This window comes from Rhea pennata, chromosome 2 (genome assembly GCF_028389875.1).
Source record: "Rhea pennata isolate bPtePen1 chromosome 2, bPtePen1.pri, whole genome shotgun sequence".
NCBI lineage: Eukaryota > Metazoa > Chordata > Aves > Rheiformes > Rheidae > Rhea > Rhea pennata.
The window spans coordinates 52,982,589-52,996,032 of NC_084664.1; the positions used below are offsets into that span (position 1 = coordinate 52,982,589).

At 37.1% G+C, this 13,444-nt stretch overlaps 1 protein-coding gene across 8 annotated transcripts in view; it reads right to left on the reverse strand.

Moving 5' to 3' along the window:
• The window catches only part of PDE1C (phosphodiesterase 1C), a 313,258-nt gene that overhangs the window by 170,213 nt on the left and 129,601 nt on the right, over positions 1-13,444 (reverse strand). For 3 of the 8 annotated variants that reach the window (XM_062569519.1, XM_062569520.1, XM_062569518.1), the window contains one exon: positions 1,891-1,953. The exons of 4 other annotated variants lie outside the window; for them this stretch is intronic. In XM_062569519.1, coding sequence (XP_062425503.1) covers positions 1,891-1,953 — 63 coding nt within the window. Of the gene's footprint in view, positions 1-1,890; positions 1,954-13,444 lie in introns of those variants that run through there. One more of the 8 variants, XM_062569524.1, reaches the window with a different exon arrangement.

Sequence of the window (13,444 nt, forward strand, 5' to 3'; positions counted from 1 at the left end):
AAAAAAAAAATCCCCATGAGGACAGTCATGAATTGGAGCAGTTGCCCTGAAAAGTTGTGCAGGCTCCGTCCTTGGAGGTTTTCCAGACCTGTCTTAAAACCCCGAGCAACCTAGTCTGAGATCATAGCTGAGCTTGCTTTGAGCAGAAGGTTGGACAAGGGACCTCGAGGGGGTGCCTTCAAACTTGAGGTACTCTGTGATTGTGTGAAAAGAATTATATATTCCAGCAGCAATTATAGATCTGTCTGCAAGGAAAAGGTGGTAGTCAGAGGTAGATAAATTTATCTAGGTATATGCAATAAAGTACTTTTTTTTTTTTCTTTTAGTCAAAACTGCATGCACTTACATATGAGACAAAAACAATGGAGAGATTTATTTTTAAGACAAATTAGCACAAAAGTAAGCACTAGCTAATTGACTATTAACTACATTGGAATAACACACAAACTTGAATTATTACACACACACAAAAAAAAATCTAATAAATTTACAGTTTGCCTTATGGTAAGGCTCAGGTACATAGTCCTAGCTTCACAACCTGTGTTATACTTGTATTTATGCCTGTAGACGTGAGCAGGACAAAACAGGGTTGGAGTCACATCATCTAACACTCACCATATAAATGTAAGATGTTTGCTGTTTACTCTGATTTAGTCCTAAGCTCCCTCTACAGTCTATCACAGGAGAAGAGTCACCTTCTGCTGAATCTCCCCACGATTTTAGAAAGCGGTTACACAGTTTAACTTAAATGCCCAATTGACAGACAAGTATAAACAGGCAAGAGGAATTCTACCCATAACATGAGCTGTTAACCGAATTAACTATGCACTCAAAGCTAAACACTATGGTGAAAAGCAACTATCCCTAATAATATTAAATAGGCTGCAGCTGAACTCATTGCAAGAACCTGGTGAGCAATAATTTTTTCAGTTCCTCTCATTCACTCTTCTGGGTTTCTCAGTGTGACTTGCTGTTTTAGACCAGTTCTGTTAGACTGTTAATTCTTTGGGGTTGGAGACTGTTTGTATTACTTATCTCACCCACTACTTGTGCCAGACTTTTATTCTAAAATACTTTTATTTAGCTGCATGTCATTCTGTCCAGAAAGCCACTCTACCTTTCAGCAATTATCTTGTGAATTCCACTACCTACACTGAATTAACTGAAAGTGCAAAGAGAGAAGAAGACTTCTAAAGCGTGAGACCAACTGTGCACAGTAAAGTTGATCCCATCATAATTACCAAAAGCTGGATTTATAAAGATAGGCAGGCCTGGGTGACAAAACTAATCTAGGAAGTCCCCCAGCTACAACCCAGTTCCAGCCTTAGCTGCATCTCCGTGCCTCAGCATGACATACTTCATTTGCAACTGTTCTATGATTCAAATATAAAATATTTTTATTTGGAGGGTTATTTTGAAACCAGAATCCAGCATAACGTCAGAATGAAGGCCTAACACACAATTTTTCTAACTGAACATCATTGCACTTGAAGTGTCATGTACATGGTATAAGGGCTCATGTTCTTTCAGGTTTCCCTTCCAGTCCTAGTTATAGCCTATAGGATGGGAGAGAGGGGGAAAGGGAAATAAATCTTTATTTAGATGAGAAGAGACTTCCAATTGGGAAAAGTCTGGCCTAAGAGAACTGGTTGCACACTTTTAACATGAATTAGGCTTTGGCAATCAACTCAAAAGCCTAAGTGGGAAATGCTGCTCGAACTGAAGTCAACAGGAATTTTGTAAGAGCCAGAGCTTCACCCTGCCTATTTATTTCCATCTATGGGAAGTCAAATAAACAGTCTCTTGTCAAAAACGCAAGTGCAAGTTCTGCCTTCCTGCCTTTGCTTGTCCCGTTATGCTCCACACCCACACATACACACAGTGACTGACCGTATGTGAATTATCAGACTGTGGAGTCGCTCAAATGTGATGACTGTTTTCCATAACAAGTTCCTGAAATAAAGAAAATCCATCAGCTCTTCAACATTTCACTTTCTCTAGGGGTAGAAAACAGTCTGAATTCTGAATACTGTTACTGAACCTAGAATAGCACATGTTGTATTTTTTAAGATACAATTAATAACTCTTAAGGAGTTGACAACTCACCATTGGATGTGCTTATGCATTTATTTGTAAAAAAGAACCAAAGTCTTTTAAGCATCCTGTTAAGTTCCAGTGAGATTTGAACTGCTGATCCTAAATGTTGTAAAAAAATCCTTCTTTAAAATATGAAGGAAGTCTACTATTTCTTAGCATAAATAATACTTTTAAAAGATTTGTTCATATGTGGAATGGCTGCAGGATTATAAGCAAATTAAACACTATTTCATAATCTGAAATGTGCCAAACAACAAAATACTTCCCCTTTAATTTATTTCTGTTACATAACATTAGTTTATATTATAACAAGCAAGTAAATCGAAAACATCCAAACAGACTCATTTTCACAACTTACAAGAATAGATTCAGGAAATTTTTTTAAAAAACGATTTTGAATATAAGATTAGGAAGGATTAATTAAATAATTTTAATAATTAAAAATAAATAAGAATTAAGACTGAAAAGTGACCTCTTCTATCAATTTAAAAAACTATTAAACTAAGGTTTACAGATACTTTGAACTAATACCAAAGTGAACCTCAGGTCATTTGAAAAAGCTCCCACAAATCTGCAAACCTACTGCTTTACTGCCAAGCTAACAAGGACTAAGGGGACTGGAACGTTAAACATATCAAACAAAGCAAAGGGGAAATACAATTTTTAGGCAAGGTCACACTGTCTAAAACGCAATGCTTCCTTGCAAGTGTCTCTTTCCAGAAAGGGCAAAGAACTTCCCTTCTGCAAGGTCTGTAGCTTGTTATTCTCTGTGATGATTCACACTGTACAATAACATTTCCACTTCAAACACAAAACCAGTGCAAATTTAAAACAAGTAGATATTTCTATTCAGGACACGGTAAGTTCAAGTTGATGAGCTGCTTGATCCATTGGAGACCTAAATAGTTGCTTTACCTAATAATCTGCCCAATTGCCTAGGTGTTTTTTCCCCTTTTATTATGGGCATATCCTTTGGTTAGGATACCAATATCATACCTCTGAATCCTTAAAGAACTCTTCACATAGGCCTGTGGTATATAACAGTTCTTCGCTAAAGTCAAAAGCGGGTAGTAAAATAAAAAAAATAAAACAAAATAAAAAAAAATCTTTGGAACTATTCAGCAGTCCTGGCAGAGTTTCAGGTCTTAGGTTTCCAAACAGTACAGCTTGGGAAGTGGTGATAAGACTCAGGCAGTAAACAGATGCTGAACAAATGTCTCAGGAATGGCAACATTAAGTGACAATTCAAGCTCACTTACCACAATGAGATTATTTTATCTCTCTGTACTGCAAAAAATAATACGTCATTGCTGTTCTGAGTAAGTGACAGAATGAGGTGCTGCAGTCCCATGCAAGAGAAAGTAGCTCACAGAACAAAAAAAAAATGCTGCATAGGATATACTCTTTGCACGGGTTTCTTCCACTTCACACCAAGTATAATTTTAATCAGAAGTTTTGAGTGCTCACAGAGAGGAAGCCACACTACAAAATAAGCTATGTCGTGACTACAAAATGTGTTTTAGTATGGTTTAGAAACAGTCAGTATGAAGAAAGGCAGTTAACTTATTCAAAGAACATGAGGCAAAAAATAGCTTTATGGTATCCTCAATCACAATCATGACTTTCACTGATGACAGCAGATGCGTAATGAGCATGTTTCCAGGAAGATGATATCCCAGAAGCTTTCGCACGGCACACACACTTGGTGTGCAAGGGAACTGCCACATTATCTCTGCGTATTGATACGGTCACAGAGCTGCATTTAGACCTGAGCAATTATCTCCTGTTACAGTTCTCATCTTAACAGCTCTGCTCCAAAGACAGCATTAGCTCCTCCATCAGCTTTTAAGAATGAAACACTGGTCAGAATAGCATTTAATCAATGTTCACATATTCTCTTGGTCGTTCTTCTACTTTGTGAGAACGTGGTACTGGTTAAAACTATCTACAAGGTATCCCTGCAGATAGAAATTTCTTGCTTTTCCCGTAAAATGCTTGCCCAGTGTCTCGTCACATTAGCTTGGAATAACCCTGTGTTGAAAATTGTTCAAAATTGTCTGAAAAGACCCAGTAAGACTAGACCTAGGTTAGGGTAAAATGGTTTTGAAGCAATAGAATGAAAAATGTATTATTTAATACATTCTAAACCTTTGGAGCAGAGTGAGCATGTTGAGTTTAGCAAGCCAAGAGTACTTCTGTGTTCCTCCTTGCACACTGAAGAGTCCTAACACAAGGACTTTTAAAGGCACCCAGTAAGAGAAGCTACATCTTTTTCTCAAGTAGACAAGGCATCATAACTTAGTGCTACCTGTGATATGGATATGTTTGGGAAAAACACTTAAGTTGTCAAATCAATTTGACATAAACAACTTAGCAGTCTTGGCTGCAACCTTGACTGATTTTCACACCATGCTCAAAGCAAAACAACCCCATAATCCACCCTTACCTTTACAGTACTACCCACTCATTCCCTTTCGCTTCCTTGCGTCCAAATGTATTCATACACATAACACATTTCCTCTTACTATTTTATATTTCCAATATTATGCATGATTTTGCTATTATAGTTACTTGAGAACATGTCAAAAATACCTTTGTCCTGATACTGATCTAAGATATCTCTGTAGCATATACAAGACTTTTGGTTGCTCAACACAACTCAGCTCGCAACTGTAGGTTAGCCTGAATCTACACAGTGACAAGGGTGAGAATTAGTCATCAAAAGATAAATATGTCAGGCTGTTTGAGGTGCCCTCGGCATCTAAGACATCTGCAATGGGTTGGCACAGAAAACCTATGAGAGCTGCACACCCTTCTGAAGCCAAAGGCCAGGTGGACATGTAATGGGCATGGGATGCCTCTGTGTAAGCAACTGAGTCAAGCCCTGGGCTTGAGATGAAATCTTTGCAAGATTAACTGATACAGCTGGCAGATATGCTTCCAGAGTCATAAGTCCTTTTTCAGATCTGAGAGACACTTAACACCCTGAACTATAACCATGAATGATACCTACATTTCTGATCGAATAAAAAGCTTTCTACTTTTTAGCATGAATTGAGTTCCAACTCAATTTCAGGAGAATATTGAGTAAACATTATCCATTCGAGAGAAATGCTCTTGGGATGGGAAAACACTCTTGACCTGAAAAGCTGCATTAATAGATGTTTTATTACATACTGCATGGCTGTGCAAGTGTCTTTTTACTCAAAATGTTTGTTAGATAGGTTATTTACAGAAGAATAATGCATACCACTATAGCTAAACTAACTTCATTTGATATCTTTCTGTATTCCCTTGATATAAATCTAGTAGCAATTGAAAGACTCTTTTGTGTATTAATGATCAAAATACAGATGTTATTTATTAATACGCTGAAAATACATGTCACTCTTAAATGCTAATAAATTGAGTTCAAATCAAAGGTATTCATTTTTATACTTCTTATTGCAGTTCATGCTTTCCTTTATGTGCTATCTCTATTCCTCAAAGTGAGATCCTTCCGCAGAGACAAAACTATCATATGCTCATAAAATCTGATGTCTGTGTAGCAAACCCCTAGTTCAGACTTCAGACCTGAGCACTTACCTACTGGTACAGTCCTCATCTTAATAGCTCTGTTTTGAAGACAGTGTCAGACATTCCTAGTAGCATATTCCCAATTCCCAGTTCAGATTGAAAGCTTTTGCTGAATCTATGCATATATGATGCTTTGAAGGCACATGCTATCTCCATTATGTCATTTCAGCCAGCTGCTGGAAGAATAAGCAGATGAATGCTATAAAGTTCGCTTTGTAACAAAACTGGTTTCCCAAATAAGAATGAGCAGTTAGGTATATATGCAGACATAACAAAAGAAGAGCGTAAGAGGAAACTAGTGATGTCTTTGTTCATCTTTTTTTGATTGCTTCAGCATTTGAAACTTTACCAGTTCACTCATCTAGTAAGTCCCTTACCAACTTGTAATATGTGGTAACCCAGATGTTAAGCATCACCTATTATTAAATTATAAAGCCAGTCTTTATTGTTTTGCTCAGTGCACTGTTTCTGATAGCCTCTTCATAAGCCTGCCCTGCTTTTTTAAAACAAGGGGTCAATTTATAGTTCATTATGAGTAAGTTACCTCAGAGGGCACTAGTGTTTTGGAAGTCCACTTACGGGACTTCGTTGCAATTTCAAACAAACAAGTACAAGAGGCAATCACTAGCTGCACAAATGCACAAGGGAAATGCTTCAATTCATTTAAGTGGTAGACCTAAAAGTACCTCCATTCTTTTGAGTTGTATTGGAGAACAAAACAGTTTAATAGGGATTCGCTTATCCTCTATATTTCTGTTTCTGCCTCTTTCACAGCTTCTAACATCTGCTCTCAAATGCAGGGACTGATGAATTTTTTTTTTATTTTTTTTTTTTAATTTTCTTCTACCTTCACCTTTTGCAACCAAGACCTTTGTACATGCAGGCCTGTAGGCACTGCGCAGTTTCCCCAAAGCTGCCCATGTTTCCGCCATTGAATTAATAACTGTAACCTACAATTTTCCAGTTCCACGTGGCACAGGAATCTGCTTTTGCTAGTGAAATGACAAGCTCCCTGCAAGTTGTAAGCATCTGTGAGATTCTGTATCATCTTCTGTTATTTTTTAACGATGTCCTAAATTGGCTCCAAAGCATCTGAGCTAGAAGACACATCTCCAAGTCTAAACCACTGCACAGCTTTTATTAATGTGTAACACTGAAGCATTGTAGGGTGCAATTTGGAAATATCTTTACATTTATTCGTTAAATTCCTCTTAAGGGAAGGTTACTGGACAATTGATGATGAAGCAAATTCATCTATCTTTTCTTTCAAAGATATTTCAGTTCTACATTCAGATTAGAGCACAGTGTCAAGGCTATGCTGATAAGTAGGGAAGGCTGAACATTGGCTCTCACCTTTTTTATCTCTAGAAAGCAATGTTGATTGTTACAGGTCTCAGTTTCTCAGGGACACTGACAAAAGCATAACACCAACCTACCCATAAGATCTTGTAGACAGAGTAACTACGGTGCTGCACTCTCACTGTTCAGACCGTTCAACTGAGAACTAGGACAAAACTAAATTGAACTGGATCACATGTGTTGGAAACGTTTGGTAGGAAAGCTCCAAGAGATTTGAGAGAGTCTGTCTCTACAATCACCAACCTTCTTCAAGTTTGGCCCCAAGAGTTAAAAATTTCTGGTCTTTGGAATTTTAATCACAAATATGCTTTGAAGTGCCCTCCAACTATTTCACATCTTGCCTTAAAAACTGCACAGCCACATCCTTTCCATATATAAGTGGATCTCCACACCGATACTCACTGTTTTCAGGGGTGTAATGTGAGGTAGCTGTGATAATCCTTACAGCGCCAGATGTTTCATGATCTCCACTAAGCAGTCTCTAACCATTTGGAGGGCAGAGTCTTCAGGCTTTCAGCATAAAACTCTCTCCTCTGGAAGCTGCAAGGTTTGTCAGCCTTCCAGGTCCTCATCTATTAAGTTTTAGGACAGGACTGAGGATGAATTCATTTAGTCCAGCTTTTAGAGATTTCTTTCTTGAAACTGGCCACCCAAATACAGCATTTCTGGAGACAGCAACAGCAATGCTAATTAGTGTTACCTACCGTCACTTCAGTCCTTTCTATCTTTGACCTCTGTCAATAAGCAGATTGGTGCTAGAAATCTTTGTGCTTCATGAGTCATTAAAATTGAAGCTTAAAGATGAAATACAGCAAGTTGTTGTCTCCATTGACTATTAGCGCAGAAACTCCCAGAAGGGGTGTTTGTAATCACCATCTGAAAATATTCAGCATATTGCTAGGGAAAAAAAAAATCATAACTGCAATCTAGAATAAAACTGAAGCACAACCATTTCTGTAGCATGGCCAGTCTAAAGAAAGATGAACAGCAAGTTGATTGCTTTTTAGAAAGTGCACAATATATTTTTAAGACAGCCTTGGTTTTGTTTTCTAAGGAAATTTACTGTTGGCAAAAGGTGCTGGAGTGACCACCTAGGAGACCAAAGTCACTCATTAATCTATGTGCAACATAGTTAACATTCATAGTCCAGATTTTTATTCCTTTGCTATGCTATAATCTTGGACTGCATGAACACGGATCAGCAGTAGTTAGAAAGTAGCTTAGTCCCTGTGCCTGCTAATTCCCTGGGAATCAACATGTTTCATTTTGTAGGAGCTTAACCAACTGCTTTAATGCCAACAATTTATTTCACAAAACTATGAGATATAAATTATAAAAACACCGCTTATCTGGGGCACAGATTCCACTACTTCCTATAGTAGATAAGTATTTTTGCCTCAACTACAGCACAAAACTGGATAACTTCTTAATCAATAATCTTTAAGTATTGCTAGCATTTGTTGAAATCTTATCAGCTAGTCAACAAACCCTCCAATAAGGTAATTATTTGATAATGTGCAACTTGGTTACAGTATTATCTGTTTTGATGAGAAAAAGAAAAAAAATCTAGAATTTAAAACCATCTTTTAGACAAAGAAACCAGAGCAAACGAATTCCACTTACAGAACTGATTCACTTCAAAAATTTATTGGCATCTCTCACTTTTTCAGTTCTTTTTTCTTTTTTGATTAAAAAAATAGTGTTACCTTTTGTGAATTTTCACAGGAAGAACAAGCAAGAACCCCAAGTACTGCTTTCACCCTATCCAGTCATTCCTCTTAACGGCCGAGACTTCGATAAGAGACAAGAAGGGCTAATGGACTACAAGCCTAGACTAACCATGTCTCATAGATTAGCAATTCTACAGAGAGCTTTTTGTGCTGCACAACACATTATGTATGACTGCATACGTAAGAGTACAGATTTTCTCTTTTTAACATAGCTAGTCCTAATCAAGGAAATAATTAAACATATGCTAAAAGTATATTTTATGTAAATATTAGACAAGAAATGTTCCAAAGCTATGAACCTTAATTACATGCACCAGTAAATATGAATGTGCTGCACAGGAGCACAGAAATAAGATATTAGTACATGCTAAGGCTAATCACCTCAGAAAGAAATCAGGATTCAACTATACCACTTCTATTATCTTCAAATAATTATTCTTTCTTCTCTTTGAAGGCTTAGTTGTAACTAGGTGAGGGGGGAGGTGGTTTTAAGTACTCTAGGAATCAGTACAACAATAAGGAGTAAGCAGCTGTACTGAAAAGAGACACAAACTAAAAGGTTTGAACATCCAGACTCCAAAAGTCCCACCCCTACATCTTGTGAAAAAACAAAGCCCTTCTGCTATAATAGTTCCCAAAGTCTGGCTGAAAATTTTATAAAAAAAAAAAAAAAGAAAAGAAAAAGAAAAGGCAATCTTTGCAGATGATCATACCAAACTCTACCCCTAAGTGCTTAGGATCAGTTTCATGAAACTGGATGCACCTAATATGCCTGTTGTATGTGTAACTACTCAGTAATCTGCACGATTGGACACATAGGATTGCTGAGTACAGGCAAACAACAAATCCACAATATAAATACATCAGATATATTCACAAAGCCCTTGTGAAGCACAGTAGGTGTAGTTAAATATGTAAGAACAACTGGATGTTTCTCTTATCTTGAGAACTTGCTCTCCCACAAGGAGAATAACTGGCCTTAGGCATGATGTCAGTCTAACAACATCAATCACATGAGCACAACATTAATTCAAACCCTGGAAAAATATGTATGAAATTCTATAACATGATCCATATCTCTTCTGACTCATCAGTAGATAGATGGGATTGATGGAAGGAGAGATGCCAGTAAAAATCTACAGTAAATTACATCTTAAAAGTTTTTTGTGGTGGTGCTCAATGAGTAATTTGAATGAACATAGAGACAGGAAGCACAGTAAATAACATGTACTGGCTACATTAATGTGCAATTCCTTTTTTTAACTAATGCACACACAAGAGAAGTCCAAGTCCTTTTCTACATAAGCCTTATTTTCCATTTTCAGTGTTAACACTTGGAAGCCGACCTATCAAAATGCATTACTAGCCCTGCTCCCCTGTGCATGGTGCACAGTAAGGAGCTGCCAGTGTTTTAGCAAGAGACTCTCATAGATGTTTTTGCCTTAACATGTGATAAATCCTGTGCCCCGAACAGAGTTTGGTACCCACACAGATATGGCATAAAGATCTGGAAGACCTCTTCACTTGTCATCAAGTTAAAGTTAAAATACGATGCCCAAGTTAAGAGCTTGAAAAAGGCACCCCAAAGGGCAAAAAAAAAAAAAAAAAAAAAAAAAAAAAAGTATTGGTTGGGAAAGTTTTTTTCCTAATTCTGTGATAGTCTATTGAGAATTTGCTAACGCAAACAGAGTTTAAGCAGTAGAAAATGAACAGAAAGATTCTCTGGCGTGGAAATGAGGAAACAGGATTTATAGCTTCCCCAGATTTTCTAAGACTTGTTAGTAGCTGTAGTGTAATACATGTTAAAAGTGAACATTTTCTCTTGAGAAACATTCTCATGCTGCAGGTAGTAGACGATCTCAGGAAGGATGCCTCACCCCTCAATTTTCATAGAGTTTTAACAAAATGCTTTAGGGTTCCCTCTTCACTACTTCAAAGGGAGACACACATTGAGGAAGTGAGAGATTTTGAAGGCTGGAAGCTTAAACAGGACTTCAATTATTTTGCCCGCTGTCAGAGAAGCTCCCCAAGTAAAAGCTCATTCCCACATTAACCACCAAATGTCAGACACTAATATTCTTCCTCTCTTTTTTTTTTCCCCTCTCCACTCTCAAAATGTTGTCCTTCATTCTGACCGCTAAATCAAAGAGAGGGATTAAAATGACTCATTATCAATTCAAATTCAATTTGAGACACAGTAAAGACATGGAGGTTTTGAATTAGTCATGGAAATGCTCCATCTTAGGATAATTTAAATGACCAGCTTTTTGTAATTACCCAGCATACTGAAAATTGCCTAGAAGTTGCTGCAGCTCATACAATATAAATTTTTAACAGGAAAAAAGATCAATGGACTAGGTATCCGCTATTTCAAGACCACTGGTCCAGAGCAGTCCACTCATTAGCTGTTGGGACTATTGGCTTGACTAGATACAAATCATCTTTCTTTTTTTTTTTTTTTTTTTTTTTTTTTTTTTTTTTGAAAAAGAGAGGAAAAAAAAGGAAGAAAAAAGAAAAAAAAGAAATCCAGTTAGTTGGTTTTCTTCCTTCTTTGTGGTGTTTCATTCACCAGGAACTTCTGGATGCTCAACTGAAGGGCAAACTGCTACAGCCCAGGAGCAGTGAGTATCAGTGAGATTCCAAATGTTACTGCTTTGAACTTATTTCTTGAGCTTTCCTTTACAGAGAAAGCTTTCTGATAGCCAGCAGACTCTGTGCTTTTGTGTGTAGTGTGTGTAAATAGGACAGCTGTGGGAGACAGAGGTTAAAGACTAATGCTTGTCTTCTTTCAGCTGTGGATAAGAACAATTTACATACCGTTATAAAAGAGAGAGGAGGAGGAACAAAGGAATGGGAAATGGTGGTTGGGGGAGGAAGGACCGGAAACAAACGTGTTAACAAGGAGAAAGTATTTTGAAGGATATTATTTTTTCAGGAAATAAAAGCAGAAATATTTTTCAGATACTAATACAGATCTACTGTGACTATAAAGAGATTACTAATAAATTATAGTGCAAATAAGAGATAAACAGAGGACAAAAGGAAAAGTTCTACAGAGCAACCTCTCTCTCTGTTAACAGCTATGATGCCAGGCTCCATCAAAAGAATGCCTTGATCAGTGGTGTAAGCTCTATCACCCAGACTTGGGAAGTAAAGCCTCAATTTATCCATAGACAGACTGCATCAGTAGCAACCCTCCTAGCTTCCTCCCTTGTATTCTACCAGCACGACCACCAAAGTTAATGTCATTTTCACAAAGGAGGTTTCACTGGGTGGTATTTAGCAAATCTGAGTAATTCATTCCTCGGGGGAAGGGGGGGGGCAGGAATCAATGGTATTTTACAGGAAGAAGGTCATATCTAATAAGTAGTAATATAGAATTTAACCAAATTCTTCATTAAGTTTTATTATCCTTCTTGTACAAATTATGTATAAATCACGGGAGAAGACTGTCCTCTTACATTGCCTCACCACACCCTAATTTAATTCTCCAAACATGCTTCAGTAAGGGATCTGAGATCAGCTGAAATGGAAATGAACACTTACTGGCAGCAGCGCACCCAAACGCAGAATTATACCCCACACATGTAAAGACAGAAAACTGCAAAATCCAAGAATAAAGCAAGCTAAGTGGTTAGATTTAGCTAAAAAGAAGAGTCATTGTGAAGAGCATCAGACACTTATGAAAGCCAAACTCACCCAATGAAAAGCTACTCTTCTCCTATGCAGCTTTCCAGTTTCCTATATAAACTATTTTGTTTGGTTCCAGCTGGTAGAAACAGAAGTGCAAAAATACCAGAAGACAGATGACAGTGCATCTCAAGCCTAGAAAGGGAATAGAAGGCACCAGACTACTGCCACTGTGCCCTCTCCCCAAGATTTTATCAGGACAACTTGGCAGATACACGAAGTTTGTTTGTTTTTTAAAAAGTACCTATACCTCTCAAAATCTATTTTGGTTTGAGTTTTCAACACCAAATAATGTTTGATACCTGTTTGTCTTTATCAAAGTCCATAATTTTTGAGCATAAGCTCCATTTTCAGCCTAGAAAAAAAAATCTTGTAAACTTGGGACTGGGATTGCAAGTAACTTCTAACAAGCTGATAAAAACAGATAGCCTGGTTTTCTTTCAATTATTGTAAGAATGGCATACACATTTCCAGAATCCAGCAAAAATGTGACCCAAAATCTTGAAACATATCTGTAGAATGTCTGTAAAATCTGGATCTAGATGATATCATGATTATCTTTTGAAGATGAACGTGTCATATATGGACAGAGGACCACTGCAAAAGCTTAACCGTTTTGTCAGTTTTGCTAAAATGACACTGAAGATGGTGGCTGAATTTCACGTGAACATGAACATGAAAAAATTTCAATATACTTCTTATAGTTAAGGACACCTGCTGTTATAGTTTTTGAGTAGACATAAGCTATATTTTCCATTTTCCAATCTGCTAGAGTCCATTCCTTAGTATGCAAATGTGTTACTGCTGAAACAAACTCTGCACAACCAAAAACATCTTGTGTATTTTAATCAACTGGAAAAATTATGCTCATTCAATACTTTAATAGCCAATAATCACTAAAAACTTGCATTTTATTGTTAATTATTCAGGACATGTAATATAAGATACAGAAGAAAAATTTTAATAAAATAGCAGTGCATATCAGCAAAAAA